Source organism: Sitophilus oryzae, unplaced genomic scaffold, assembly GCF_002938485.1.
Source record: "Sitophilus oryzae breed Bouriz unplaced genomic scaffold, Soryzae_2.0 scaffold_1440_pilon_pilon, whole genome shotgun sequence".
Classification (NCBI taxonomy): Eukaryota; Metazoa; Arthropoda; class Insecta; order Coleoptera; family Curculionidae; genus Sitophilus; species Sitophilus oryzae.
The window spans coordinates 7176110-7192461 of record NW_022146105.1 but is presented as its reverse complement, the minus strand read 5'-3'; the positions used below and the strand labels follow the sequence as shown (position 1 = coordinate 7192461).

The 16352-nt window shown below is 31.1% G+C and overlaps 1 protein-coding gene across 2 annotated transcripts; it reads right to left on the bottom strand.

The window, feature by feature from the left end:
• Positions 1-2335: 2335 nt before the first annotated feature.
• On the bottom strand, positions 2336-14709 carry LOC115876932. 2 transcript variants are annotated; one of them, XM_030892981.1, is made up of 6 exons: positions 14598-14709; positions 14433-14544; positions 9002-9199; positions 8843-8942; positions 8191-8393; positions 2336-2461 (listed from the first exon to the last, which is right to left on the bottom strand). In XM_030892981.1, the coding sequence occupies exons 1-6, from the start codon at positions 14668-14670 to the stop codon at positions 2410-2412; spliced, it is 738 nt and encodes a 245-aa protein (XP_030748841.1). In that variant the 5' UTR covers positions 14671-14709; the 3' UTR covers positions 2336-2409. The 2 variants fall into 2 exon arrangements, with proteins under 2 accessions (XP_030748841.1, XP_030748842.1); XM_030892982.1 differs by lacking the exon at positions 2336-2461 and adding an exon at positions 4425-5402.
• Between the last annotated feature and the right edge of the window lie 1643 nt (positions 14710-16352).

The following is a 16352-nucleotide window of genomic DNA, read 5'->3' as shown; positions in this document are numbered from 1 at the left end:
CAAAGAAGAGTTACAAGAATTAAAAATATTAATTTTGGTTTCATTAGTAATAATAAAATCTTTATTTAAAAATAGATGTTTAACTTTTTTAAATTTATTTCTTTCATTACGGCAGACAATCATTCAGTATTCATAACAAAGGTATTTCGGACTTCCATTACCTTTATTTATTTCAACTTACACGACGTTTCGATCAAATTTATCACTGACCGTTGTAGAATATTTAGGAGGGGGGTGATTACCGTCACCTTACAGATCTATTGTGTGATCACTGACCGTTATCAATTGCAATACTATGGATTCAGAGGAGTGCCGCTCGAATGGCTTAAGTCATATCTTGGCAACAGAAGACAGCTTGTGAAGATTGACACGTCTATGTCTTCTTGTAAGCCTATAGAATGTGATGTCCCTCAGGGTTCAGTACGGTGGCCCTATTTTGTTTCTGGTGTTTATCAACGACATTGCAATTCTAGACATTAGCGGTAAAATCTGCCTTTGTGGACGATAGGTACCTACTAGTTTCACTTGGAGCGGCCCAGATGTAACGACACTATATAATACTGTATCCAGTGACTTACGCAACATTAAATCTTGGTGCGATTCTAATCTCCTATGCCTCAACCTTTCAAAAACTAAAGCTTTGTCATATAAAAGTACTATAGAACCTTTTGTACCTAATAACACCACTATTGACGTCGTGGACTCGGTGAAATTCTTAGGACTTATTGTCGACAACATGTCGACACATCGAAGCTTTATCAAAGAAACTAAGCGCTGCCTGTTTTGCGCTGAGATCAGTTTCTAAGGAACTTAACTTATTAACCTCTAGAATGGTCTATTATGCCCTTTTTGAGTCGCATCTTCGTAATGCCCTTCCATTCTGGGGTACTTGCTGCGCGACAAAATTTTATCGTATTTTCAAACTTCAAAAGAGAGCAGTTTGATATTTATTGGGACTGAACACTAGAACTCACTGCCAGAATTTCTTTAAAAATTTTAAAATACTGACTCTTCCTTCCTTATTCATTTTTGAATCCGTTTGCTTAATCCGCAAGCACATATCTGCTATTCCCGAAAGGCCATCTTTATCGAGAATAATAGGAGCACGATCTTTATCTGCCACTCCCAAGCTCAGAATTGGCAAAAGGCTCAATACTGTACAATTCCAAAAAAATATACAATTATCTACTTTTGAATATCAAGTCACTTTCATTCTTTCCCGCATTTTGCAAAGCTCTGAAATCATACTTACTGGAGAGAGCCCTATATGCGGTAAACGGCTGTTTTGTGGATGTTTAATCATGAACAATTTTGAATTTTAAAATTTTTATCATCTCGCACTGGTTAAAGGTCTAGTATTTAATATTTAATATTTTATAACTCTATCTTTTTATGCATTTTTTTCGCGAAAAAAAATATGTACCACGGCATTGTTTGGAGGTATGGTAACAATTTGGTATCGGGCTCGGTATCGGGTGTCCTTGTATTCTTTAGTCATTGCTTTATATTAAATATTTTGCGCGCTATAATAACATTGTGAATTTCAGGACAGAGGCCCGTTTAATTCTAAACTGTGGTATGATTAAGGTTGGGTTGAAAAAGTTAAAAACTCAAAAATGACTGATGCCAATTTATCAAATAACTATTCATTTCTCTCAATTATTTGAGATAATATAATAAATTAAAATTCAGGATATTATTTAAATGACGCTATTCAATTATTGAGGTTAGAACCGTACTAAATATTTCGATTTTCCTGTTGACTGTTCTTCTTATCGTGTTGCTCCTCCTGTTTACTTATATTTCCAAAAGATCCCCGGAAAAAAGTCCCAAGAGACTGCCGCAACTTCCCGCTTGATAAAAGTTTTACCGGTAAGACCTTTCTTTGCGATTTTTTCTTCTCACGATTCTTTATTTTCTTCTTTCCCTTATACATACAATAAACAATGCCCTCGGGTAATTTAAGTAACGAGAAATCTGGATTAAGTATGTCGAAGTTTTTATTTGCATTTGATTTGTGACATGAATAAATCAATTGCTCAAATCGTAGATAACAGTTTTTGTTACCTGAGATGTCAGTATATTTCATTTAATTTTAGTTAAGGAACCTTTATAGGTATTTTATACACTTTTTATCATATTTTATGTCGATTTTATAAAATAATGAATTAAGATTCCGCCATGTTGGCTAGTGATAGCGTTTTTAACTAAAAATACATGTTTTTATCGGCTCAGCTGTTGAGCTTTTAAATTCAAAACAACGTGTTCTACTTACATTGATTTATATATTTTTATTATCAGAACCATGATATAGGAATAAAAATAAAAATCTATATTTCAAGCAAAAATATTTTATTAGCAACAAATAATGATATATAAAAGGGGCATCAAAAATATGAAAGTACATTATCAAATTAAACGATGAAGTTGCTGTTGCCAGATATTTTTTGTGCGAGAAAACCTAAAAACAAAGAGTTTAAGACAAAAAAATTATGTCGACATTGTTGATGGTTGTTTTAATTTTGAAATCCACACACTGACATATACTATTTTAACTAAACGTTCTCCAATCCAGTATGAGTACATATCAATGTAAAACCTCTGACGAGGGGTAGGGGACTCAAAACACTCACAATCTATTAGGATGCTTATTTCAAAATTTAAGTTGATTTAAAATTGGGGCGACATATTTCGGGATTCATTTAATTCCCATTCCCATGTCTTTCTGGGTCTGAGGATAGGAATTAAATGAATCCCGAAACATGTCGCCCCAATTTTAAATCAAATTAAATTTTGAAATAAACATCCTAAAAGATTGTGAGTTTTTTGAGTCCCTTGCCCCTCGTCAGACGTTTTACATTTATACTACACACACCGGAAAAGTCTAGGGATATTACAAATTTATCCAGCCATCGTCAGTAATTTTATTATTTGCATTTCTGATATAATAAAATTAAAATAAACAAATAGTTTACAGGACGTATTGGAAATAAAAATGCGAAATTTACCGAATTTTTCAAATTTATCTTGATTTTTATTGAACTCAAAAAAATACACACATTTTTTTTTATTCTAAACTGTGAATTAAAAAAAAAGATAAAACCATTTTTACTTAATAAAGGATATGGCCTCCTCTACTGTTCATTACAGCCCTACATCGTCTCTCCATGCTCCTGATCAGGTTGTCGATCTCTTCTTGAGGTACAGCCTGCCACGCTGCATTCACGGCCCGAACCAGATCCCTACGAGTTTCATGAGGCATACCTATTCTCAAAATTCTTCTTTGGACCGCGTCCCATACGTGCTCGATGGAGTTGAGGTCAGGAGATTGTGCCGGCCAGGGTAAGATGTTTAATTGATGAGCATTGATAAACACATTTACCACTCTGGCTGTATGAGGCCGTGCATTGTCATGCATGAGAATGAAGTTTCTCCCAAAATCATTGGCATATGGTAACACGACAGGCTCTAGAATTAAATCACGATATGTGGTTCCTGTTAGAAACCTTTCAAGAAAAACGAGATCGGTTTTTCGGCCTAACTGGACTCCTCCCCAGACCATAACTGTTCCACCTTGATAAGGGTGCACTTCCTGAACATGATCCAACCGAATAAGATTTCCCGGTTCTCTGCATACCCTAAGCCTTCTCGAATCCGGATGAATTCCAAAGCGTGAGTCATCCGTGAAGAGAACATTGACCCATTGTTCATTCGACCCCTGAACATGATCTTGAGCCCACAAATATCGTACCTCTCGATTTCCTCTCGTTAAGGGTTGAGCCCTCCAGGGGCGCCTGCTTCTTAAGTTGACCTCTCTTAATCTATTGCGAACAGTGTCAGGACTAACGGTTACATTATGTGATTCCTGGAGAATTAAACTAAGCTCTGGTGCTGTAAGAGTCGGTCGTCATGATCTTGCTGAGGGGTAGTAATGCGATGTCGCCCTGTGTGCCTTTCAGCAACATCACCACTTTGACTTAGCGTGCACTTAATCGCGATATTACACTTTGCGTTGTATTTAATGCTCTAGCTACGTCGACTTGGCGCATTCCAGCTTCGAGCATACCCATGGCCCTTAGCATTTCGTCTCTGTTAAGATGTCTACGCTCCATAATGTCGTTTAATATTAAACAGAGTTATTTGAATGAATTCTGGCCAGTTATCATAAGGACATAGCCAGTACAGGTTAAATTCGAACAATTGATACTAGGTGCTTTTTATGCATTTGACAAAAAATGCACAAACACTTCTGCAAATATCCCAAATTAGAAATAACTAATGTGACTACTTCGTTTCAATCGAAGTAGAAAGAATCGGCCTACAAATATGTGGTTGTTTATTCAAAACATTTATTTTTAACTTTAATAAAATGATATCCGGTGATTTAGATTTTTCCGGTGTGTGTATTTTAGTTTGATATTTTGTTTTTTCACATTTAGTAACAGTGGCTGCTTAAAACTGGAATATCTTAAACACAAATTGAAGAAAATGTTTAGAAACATTACATTGGAAACACATGTTTCGCGACCACATTGGAAACACATGTAATAACGTCATATAAAATATATAGGTTTCGAAAATGTTTCCTATTTGTAGCATACCGCTTTTATTTTGTGTCAAGAAACAGACACAATTATTATAATCATTACCTAAAATGTGTCCAAAAATGCTACTTGGGATCTGAATGTTACGTCTTAACGTTATGGCTTACGTATGGAATCCAGCATTAACTTACTTATTTATTTTCTGTATTTATTTATTATTACCAATTTTAATACAAGAAGCTATGTAAATATTGTAGTTCTGTTTCTGAAATAACTGGATTATTAAAAAAAATAATTTTCCACCCTAATTTTCTTTAATAAAAATCCATTGTAAAACACGTCATATATGACCTATTTCACCCCTAAGAAAAGCTGTTTGTCAAAAATACCACAAGTTTCTAAATGCGACCCCAAAATGGCCAGCCTTATTTCCTTGGTTAAACTAATCAAAGAATAAGAAAGAGCATTTCTCAAGGGAAAGCCAGTTTTTCCCTCTTCTCGGATATTTGTATCCGGATATCTTTCTTGGGATTATTGGAAATGTAGAAAATCTTTTTCTGCAAAGTCGGTTAAAGAAGATTAGCTCCTGAAATATGGTCTCTTTTTGTTGATATTTGTGATTAAAAAATATGCTACAATGGTCTATTTTTAGGTTAATACTTATCTGAACTTTTTGTCCCTTATTGTAGGATTAACTAATATTTGACTGCCGGGAATAGATCTAGATATTTTGTGGAGAGATTTTGGGATGGAGAGAACATTTGGGTTTAAGGTAATGGTTACATAATGGTTAAGGCTGAACCATAATATTGAACTTACCCATTTTAGCTTAGGTACATCAGTGAGAAATAAAGAACTCTATTAAATTAAATAAACCACCAATTATATTTCATACACAACATATATTAATAAGTAAGCCCTGTCCAACGAGTAGTTGAATGACAAGGACAGTTGTTCTCTGACACTTTAATTCACAAGTAAATTGTATTTTCTGTCATTTCATAGATAAATGAAACAAGTTCAGATTGGAAAGTGCCCATAAGGATAATGTAAGTGCTATTTGGCGCTGTTCTTGTACCGGACGCGAAAAAAAAAATTGTAAAAACAGCAGTGTGATGCAAAAACAAATTACCATAATACCAAATACCTATAATATTCACTATAATGTTGGGTTACACTCATATCCCCAGGTTTAACAGTACTAAATGGATGGAAAAAAGATAGCAGTAGATCAAGAAGTCCATCTTAAGTATACAGGGTCGTTCATAAAGTCATGGCACATGAAAGGTTCATTTTTTTTAAATAGAACCCCCTGTATATTATTACATATTTCAATTCTTCCTTCAATTCTAACCAAAAATCGAAATACACGCAATGTACCTCAAAGCAACCGTTTCCGAGTTATTGTCTTTTGAAAATATCACTTAAACAATTATTCGATTTAATTAATTTCGATGTGTTTGGCTTGATTTAATGATGCCATTCTGCCGAAACTGTGATACTGTTGTAATGGGTTTTTAAATTCCTATTAATTACTAGTAAATTTAAGTATACAGGGTCGGTCATAAAATTGTGTCACATCAAACTTTATTTTTTCAAAATGAAACCCCCTGAATATTATAGCATATTTCAATTCTTCCTTCAATTTTAAACAAAATAACCGTAATGCACAATGTACATAAATTGAAGAATTGAAATGTTAAACGATTTTTTTTTAATTTCCAAACTGTCATTTTATACATCTATAAATGCTAACTTGAAAACTAATGTCAAATATTATTAAGTATCTCACTTTCGGCAAAATGGCATCGTTAAAAGAAACTGAACATATCGAAATTAATTAAATCAAATTGTTTAAGTGATATTTTCAAAAGTCAATAACTCGAAAACGGTTGGTATGAGGTACATTGTGTGTATTTCGAGTTTTGCTTAGAATTGAAGGAAGAATCGAAATATGCAATAATATACAGGGGGTCCATTTAAAAAATGAAACTTTGATGTGCCACGACTTTATGATCGACCCTGTATACTTAAATTTATTACCCGCTAATAGATATTTATAAACCCTATAACTTTTATATTTAACTTTTTGCGGTACCTCCTATATTTTACCTAATAATCGACCGTTTCTATACATAAAAGCGACCCTGTATATAATACAGGGTGTCCCAGAAATGAGTGCAGATATTTTAAGGGGTGGTAGATCGGGTCAAAATAAACATATTTTCTCTTTACCATTTTTAAAATAAACTGAAAATAACCGAGTTATTTAACTTTGAAATTTAAAAAAAATAATCGCAACATTTTGAGAACCGCCGGCAGATATCGCCAACTACATCCAATTACCCGGATCAAGCCCGGATTTCAGTTAATTCGACGCATTGTGTTGCCATATGGACAAGAAAGTATATGTTAAAAGTCATAAAATCACAACACCTGAGGAGTTTGCAGAGATGCATTACATTTTTAAGATTGTAATATTATGACATAAAATAAATTAAAAGTTAAATGTTTAAAAGTTAAAAAAGTTAAATTAAAAAACTTACCCAACATTAAAATAGATACTTATGACAGATCGATGTAACTGTGACAGATCTCTTTTTCGATATACACTTAACTAAAATACACTTCACTGTGCTGCTTTACTTGTACATTTTGTACATGCTATTATAATAAATGCTAAAATAACAGTCCCCATTTTTAACACATTATTTTCATATAGGCCTCGTCACAATTTGAACCACTGATTTACAAAACACCTTGAAAAGCACACATTACTTTGAATACATTTCTGAATGAATAAATGTTGAGAATTATTGTTTCTTTCCGCCACTTTCCGAACTACTTTCAATCTAAGAAAATACAGGTTTCACTCAACAATTTTAAATACGTATTTTGTTTTTTCGCTATTTTTTCTATGTATTTCGACAATTCCATCGACAGCCCAACCGTCGCGTTGGCCAAGAGAGCCGCGCATCACTGGTAACTGCTCCTTTGCCGCGCCGCCGCCGCCGCGCCGTGTCGAGCTTGCGTCATTCAAGGTTGCCGTAGTTTCAACAATTTCAAATTCAAGACACTCGAAGCAATCAAATTATTATTAAATTTTAAAATAAAACAGAAAAACATGAATGGAAACAAACAAAACACAAATGAATTGGTTATTGATAAGGTCACAAAAAAGAAATTTCTAAAATGTTTATCGTTATTCAGAATTCAATATATCGAAAACAGCCCGAGGAATAATCAATTCATTTTTGTTTTGTTTGTTTCCTTTCATGTTTCTCTGTTTTATTTTTAAAGTTTAATACGAATTTGATTGCTTCAAATGTCTTCAGTTTGTCTTCAGTCTCTACCAATTAAAATATTTGCACTTTTTTCTGGGACACCCTGTATATAAAGGACGCTTTATACACTTTTCTGTATTTCTTTCTCTAACGTAGGCGGTTTAAATTAAGTATAATTTTTGCAGATTCTGACTTTGATAAGAGAAAATTATTTGCGCGATCCAAAACAATTATAAGTTTTGGCGAGAAGCCCAGCATTCCAATCTTAATTTATTTCCTTTATCTATATGTGTCATTTTTAGAATCTCGTCGGTCTAAATATTCCCTGGCTCGTTGAACAGATTTTACCTAGCTTCTGTTACCCTTCTACATTTTCATGGTCGATATCCAATGTTAAATTATCTTGTATGCTATCGACAATGCTTTGAATGATTGAACTAATAACACTCCCTATGGTATCTTTATTGGTATTCAAAAAATCAATTCCTCTTGATATGTAAGTACTCAGCAATTCGTTAATCAATTCGCTAAAGTAATCGTTATTCATGAGTCCTTGAATTTCAAACTAAAAATGTATTAATATTAAGATCAAAAACATCCTAACAAATACTAGTAGGTTTAATAAAGTAAATATTTCAGGAAATTAATACACCAACACTTAACTTTGTAAAATTATAAACTCGGGAACTGGATCAATTTTACAAAATTTGTTTCTTAAATAGTTATTAAAAGTAAAAAATATAATACTATTAAGGTATGATATTTTATAATATATATTTTTTAATAAAATGAAATAAAATAGTTATAAAATGTAATAAATTAAAGTAAAATATCATAAATTATAATAGTTATTATTAATCATTTATACCTGGTAAGTATTAAGTATATGCTTATTAAGTATAAGTATATGTTTAGTTTCTTTTTCTTGGGTTTGAGGTTTATAACTGAATTATGGAAAACATTTTTATGCCCGATATTGCACCCAAATGGAAACCTAAAATATTTTCTACTTACGTTTGTCTTCTCGCCTACAGAAAATCCTACTTTAATATTTCTTAGTTTTGTTAAGTGATTCTCTACATATATGTTTATTGTCAGGTTATCTAATCTGGCCCTAAAATCGAAATAGAATAAAATATATAAATGTATCAATTTTTAAGGCGAAGTACCTACTTTATGGAACCGTTTCCAAAGAAAGGCAGCAAATTCCCTAGCAGCACATCCGTGGTGTAATTTAGCACAAAGTCGATTCCCTTAAGATTGAATGTTACGTTATAACTACCTACGAGTATGGCAGTATGCACATCAATATATGTAGCAACAGTTTGATTAATGCCGCTTATATTTAGTCCAGAGCTTACAAAAGATCCACTGAAAGAAAAACATTTAAATATCATCTGTGATATCATTAACTAAATCTTTATAAAATTTTTAATGTATGCTCATATACAGGGTCCGGCAATAGTGTGTCGAGCATCTGTAGCTCCTAGATTAAAAAACTTGAGAATTTTGTTTAAGTGCAAACCTAAAGTATGTACAAGGATATACTATATATATAGGGTGGCTAAAAAAAGTGTGAGTGGGCCTTGATGATTTTTTTTAAATAGAACATCCTGTATATTATTGATTTTTGACTTCCTTTCAGATCACTTTACATAACCCTAAGATATGAATAAATATATTTCGATAGTTTCAGAGATACTAAAAAATAAATGAAAAATATATATTTTTCAGCCCCTCTTAAAAATTATGAAAAATACAAGAACTGTTCTGAAATCAAAACTACATTAGGTATTTACTATAGATGGTTTGTTCTTACTTTGCTTTAAATATGGTAATCGTAAATCATACAGGATGTTCAATATTCTACGCCAAACTTTCTAAAATATAAAATATTTTTTCTTTGTTTTTTTAAATGGAACTGTATATTATTTTTTTATTAGATGGAGACTTAAAAAATGAAAATTTTTTTTGTATTTAGAGTGTTTCAAAATGTTTAACGGTTTTGCAGATACACGCAGTAATATTTAATATGGCGGTTTCAATGGTAAAATACGAGAGAAAAATCATTATTGTATGTCTTTGATAAAAATTTACTGTGGAAAATGTCATATGAAATATAAAACCGCAAATAACTGCGAAACCGGTAAAAATTTTGAAATACTCTAAATACAAAAAATGTTATTTTTTAATTCTCCGTCTACTGAAAAAATTATATACAGCGGGTTCCATTTAAAAATAAAACGAAGAAAAGTTATTTTATATTTTAGAAAGTTAGGCGTAGAATTTTGAACATCCTGTATGATTTACTATTTTCATATTTATAGCAAAGTAAGTACACACCATCTAAAATAAACATATAATATAGTTTTGATTTCAGAACAGTTCTTGTATTTTTCATAATTTTTTTAAGAATGCAATGCCTGAAAAATATATATTTTTTATTTATTTTTTAATATCTTTGAAACTATCGAAATATATTTATTCATATCTTAGGGTTATGTTGTATGATCTGAAAGGAAGCCAAAAATGCAATAATATACAGGGTGTTCCATTTCAAAAAAAATCATCCAGGTTCACTCACACTTTTTTGAGCCACCCTATAGAAGTTAAAATATTTTCCTGAAATACATCCTGATACATACTTTAGGTTTGCTCTTAAACAAAATTCTCAAATTTTTTATTCTAGGAGCTACAGATGCCCGACGCACTATTGCCGGACCCTTATAGGGTCACAGATAAAGTACGAATCATATTGAATCTTTTTTTTTATTTATTACTTACGTGAAAATTGACTTCAGCGATTGTTTTTGCTTTGATTTAGATTCAAAAAAAAAACTTAAGAAAATGTTGTTCCTGGGTATCCATCGAATTTTACATTTAAAGTAACAAATAGCTAAAAAAATTGGTTTGGTGGCAGAATTTCGAAAAACTTTATTTGAAAAAGTTGTTTTTTATTTTAATTTTATTTAAGTACCAGTTATCAGCCATCTAGATAAAAAATAAAATGATGTAATTTTTAACCAGTAGCAACCGTAGTTAAAAAAGAAACAACTTTTTGAAATACGAACTTTCGAAATTCGGTCAGGAAACCAATTTTTTAGCCATTTATTACTTTAGACGTCAAATTTAACAGATACCCGAGAGCAGCAGGCAAAATTTTCTAAAGCCAATTTTAATATAAACCAATGCAGAAATTATCGCTGAAGTCACATTTCTTCTATGTCAATAAATAAAAAAAATCCATATGAAATGAATTTTATTTGTGACATCGTACAGGGTGGTCGAAATTGGTCTGTTTTAACAGAGAAACCCTATTTCCTGACTAGATAGAGCAAAACCGACATAGACGTCATGGGCTCGATTTCTGAGACACGATTAGTGGCGTAAACCGCCTGTTGATATTCTCACTGCCAACTGAGATACGGGGTCTTTTTGAATTTTTTACCATTTGGAAAATTGGCCATAATTTTTGTATTTCGCGGAATAATAAAATTCTGTAAAAACGTTCTTAATGTATTTTTTTGAGCACAATGCAGTGGCGTAGTCGGTTTTTTTCTATGCTTGCTCTTTTTGCCAGAAATAATGAAAAATATAATTTTTTAAATGGAAATTATAGTTGGCTTTGAACTTAAAAAAATGCTGGCATTTAACCCTTTCCAACGATATAAAGTTATAGAAATCTATTTCTAACGATCAGAGAAATATTAGGTGTTTTTATCTTTATATCGAAGCGGGCCTTGATTTTGTGTTTACCTCCTTGCCTAATTATTTTTTATCACAATTTATTATTCTATATTATTATTTATTTGCATAATTAAAGACTTTTGAGAAGGTAAATTAACATTCTATATTAGTATTAGTAATTACAATTGAAATCTATACAATAAACAAAGAACAAAACTAAAAAGTATTTTTTGAGTGACGAGTATAGTTTTCAAAAAAAAATGACATTGAAATCGTCAAGAGATTTATTAGGCGAACTGGTGCAATAAGTCCAAAAGCTTGCCTAGTAGCCTTCTCCAATTCTTCTCTCGTCCCAATGGTTCTTCTATTATAAGTAAGGTCTTTTATTTTCCCCCATAAAAAAGTCGAAAGGAGTTAAATCACAGGATCTAGCAGACCAAGATATGGGCCCCTCCAATTTTCTCTAAATTCTCTATTTAATAGTTCAGTTGTAACCCTGGCGTTTTAATTGTAATTGGTAATACTAATATAGAATGTTGATTTACTCTTTCAAAAGTCTTTAATTATGCAGATAAATAATAATATAGAATATTAAATTGTTCATATAAAAGTGCCTTAAGAACGTTTTCACAGAATTTTATTATTCCAAAAAATACAAAAGTTATGGGCATTTTTCCAAATGGTAAAAAATTCAAAAAGACCCCGTATCTCAGTTGGTAGTATTAAACGTTTCTCAGAAATTGAGCCCATGCCATCTATATCGGTTTTGCTCTATCTAATCAGGAAATAGGTTTTCTTTGTTAAAAAACAGACTAATTTCGACCACCCTGTACAGTCTGTTGCATCGCCAATCTGGACATAGGGAATCCCATGTAAAATTTCAAATAATGTTTTCCCTATGTTATTTGAGAGAAAAATGTATTTTAAACTTTTTAAGAACTTACAAGCTAAATGTTCATTTTGAATGTTTTATACGAATTCGTTCTTGAGCTATAGTACGAGAGCTAGCAACGTCGGAAAAAGAATTATTTTAAGACGTCTGGCTCTTTGATACATCTTTTACTATGCTCTCTAGAACAGCATGTTGCGTTCCCTACTGCGCACTGAAAGAAGATCCTATATGTTTATTAGTCCTTTAAATTCTAGTATTGAATATAAATCGAACATGTCTCCATAGCGCAGTGCGTAGAGTTTCCGAACACGAACCGAAGAGTTCAAATCCGGGTCAGGTCAAAGACTTTTTTATTTTTATTTTCGTTTATATCCTGATAGTAAAGTATTAAATATTTGGTTTTTTTAATTACCAGAATTATTATTGATTTTTTTAATTACCAGAATTATTTATTACTTTACTATTAGAATATAAACGAAAATAAAATAAAAAAGTCTTTGACTTGACCCGGATTTGAACTCTGAATCTTCGGTTCGTGGTCGGAAACTCTACGCACCGCGCTATGGAGACATGTTCGATTTATATTCAATACTAGAATTTATAGGACTAAATTAATAAAAAAATATAGGACCTTCTTCCGATGCGCAGTAGTAAACGCAACGGGTATCGGCAGCCAGACGGGCCGCATGCTGTTCCAGAGAGCATAGTAAAAGATATATCAAAGAGCCAGACGTCTTAAAATACTTTCTCGAAAACGTTGCTAGCTCTTAGACTATTGTGAGAGATAAAAAATACTTTTAAAATTAATCAAAAACATAATACGGTCTTGATTAGAATAACAAACATGCCACCTTCAACTTCAATCTTTTAATGTCAAATTGACTTTAATAATTTATACTAAATTGACTTTTAATAATTAAAAAAAAAACATTTTATTAACGTCATATTGACTTTATACGTGATAAATATAGTATGTAAATATAAATAACACAACTAAAGAAATTTACTCGTATTATGGAGAAAAATGTCTACAAGCTGTAAAGGATTAATTTTTTGTACATTTTCAAAATATTCCAGACCAGTTATTGAAGACTATAAATGTAAGAGAGATATTCCAACACGAACAGACATTAAAGACTGTAAATATAAAAAAAAATTAATATTGATGAGGATCATGGAAAAATATTAAACGAAAATGAATTAAATAATATTCGACTTCAAGTGGAATAAGAAAATCAAGAAGTATCAGAATACTTGGAGAAATAGTGGAAAAAACAACGTACCATTGCTTGGCGAATCATAATTTTAAAATAAAACACTAAATCACCACAATACATGTGGTGATTTAGTGTTTTATTTTGCTGTGTAACACCAAAGGTTCCAACCCTCAACTGTAAGCATAATTTTAAGTCATTTAAATATTCCGAACACCAAGAATTATTGGACGGGGGTGAAGAAAACGTAGGGCAAGTTTTATCCACATTTAATTATTAACAAGTACTTCATTTTGTGAATTGTTTAGTGTTTAATAAATACATTTTCTTTTGAAGCAGTGTTAGCAGTTTACTTATCTACGAAATATATTTTATTTTTAAAAGATTCTTGTATGTTTACAGTGTACTTTTTGTAATTCTTTTATAGAGAATATAACTGAGAATATTTTTGACAGATTTCTGTAGAAGAAAATCATAATAGATTTGTCATATTGTGACATAACTTGTGAATGTTAAGTTTCTTTGATCAGGACCGCATTATTTTAAATTTTCGCCAATTTAGTATTTTTGTACCTCATAACTGAACTCTGAAGAACATATTCGTATAAACCATTCAAAATTAACAATTTGCTTCATTTTAAGAAGTTCTTTAAATAGTTTCAAATAAAATTTTCTGTAAAATAAAATGGGAATATATTATAATATAGAAAATAAAAAAGGAGGGAAAACTTCGTCATTTTTAAAATTTACATGGGATTTCCTATGTCCAGGTTGGCGGTGCAACACAGGGTATAGCAAAGTGTATACTTACTTAATAATAGAATTATTTAATTGGAATTGAAAAGGCGCAATATCTAGAGGATCTGGTAAGCTACTAATCAAGGCATTTATAGTGTTGTTTATGTCATCATTGCTAGTCAACCCTAAAATTAATTAGTGTAATGAAGAGTATTACAAAAATATTATTAATACATACTTTCTTCACTATGAGCTACCTGAACAACCGCACAAATAAGAAAACCTAAGTATAATACTTCTATAGTCTTCATTTCTGATAAATGAATACAAAAATTTGTACTTTACGTATATATTCTACTGAAGTGGATGACTTCTAGATTAGATTAAAATACGTTCTACTATGATAAAAAAATAATGAAAGATATAGCAAATTAAAATTGATAATTTTTATACTTATATTTAAATGGAGTTTATAGTAGCCAAAATTATTGAAACTAAAAGAATTTCGTACTTCCATTGTCATTTATTTTGATTAACACAGCTTTCAAGTTAAAGATAAGTTTCATGCTCAAAATGACGGTTTACCGATGGGTTCTCCGCTAGCTATCAGTGATAGCTAATTCTAATATATAAAGGGTGTTACAAAAAACATCTGCCATCTCTCTTGGTGAGATTCCTCTCGTAAAAATAAGATTTATTTTTTATATCAAAACAGGGTGTTAAAAGTCTTAATAATCTTTCGATTTATTATAATTTTCTTCCAAGTACTCTTAGTGATTCGAATGAAATTTTGAAGGTAAAGGTTACTATAAGTGTTAGATATTTTAATGCTAAAAATGTGTCGACAGATTCATCAGGGACGTGCATATGGGTTATCACTGGAATATTTTTCAAAAATTAAACATGTGCGCCATTGACTTTTTCCTTTGATATCAACTTTTTATAGACCGTTTAATGCCAATTAAAAGATATCTCTTGATATTTTGTCGAATTCGGCCTCCTTGATGAGATAAACGCAATTTTATTAGTGACAATTAATAAAATTAAAATAAAAATAAAATTAATAAATTATACAGGGTGTTTCAAAACAAATGCGAAAAACTTTAGGGGGTGATTCCTTGTTCAAAATAAAGGGTAATTTGCTTTATAAACGTTGGGTCAAAAGTCAACCATTAGGGAGATATCGCGGTACAAAGATGGCGGAAAAATATTGTTTTTATTTTTTATCTTGAAAACAAAAAGAGATAAACTAATGAAATTTTACGGAAGCATTACTGTTATGAAAACACACTTTCTGGTAATTTTTTTACTTTTTTAAAATGAGTGGAAGGGGTTGAAATAAACTACCCCTATCATTCTTGTTAACGAAATTTAAAGAAAAATCTTATCAAACACATGCAAATGCTTTAATTTGGATAGTTTAGTTTGTTTAGAAACTTTTTTATCTCTTGTGTTCTTTTGATAAAACTCACCGATTTGAAATTAAAAAATAAAATGTAAAGCATTACATGCCAGGACAAAGAACATTTTTAGATTAAGAATCTAGTGATCATAACGATAATAATAATCATCTAGATAATAACGTATTGCAGTAGAGTAATGTCAAATAAAATAATATTAGGAACATCCTAAAAAGTAACAGCGGCCGACTAGATTTTTTCCTAAAAAAATTACAGCAGCGCACTAGATTCTTCATCAGAATATGTTTTTTGTCCTGACATGTAATGCTTTACATTTTATTTTTTAATTTCAAATCGGTGAGTTTTATCAAAAAAATACAAGAGAAAAAAGTTTCTAAACAAACTAAGCTATCCAAATTAATTTTTTACATGTGTTTGATAACATTTTTCTTTAAATTTCGTTAACAAGAATGATAGATAGGGGTAGTTTCAACCCCTTCCACTCATTTTAAAAAAGTGAAAAAGTACCAGAAAGTGTGTTTTCATAACAGTAATGCTTCCATAAAATTTTATTAGTCTACCTCTTTTCGTTT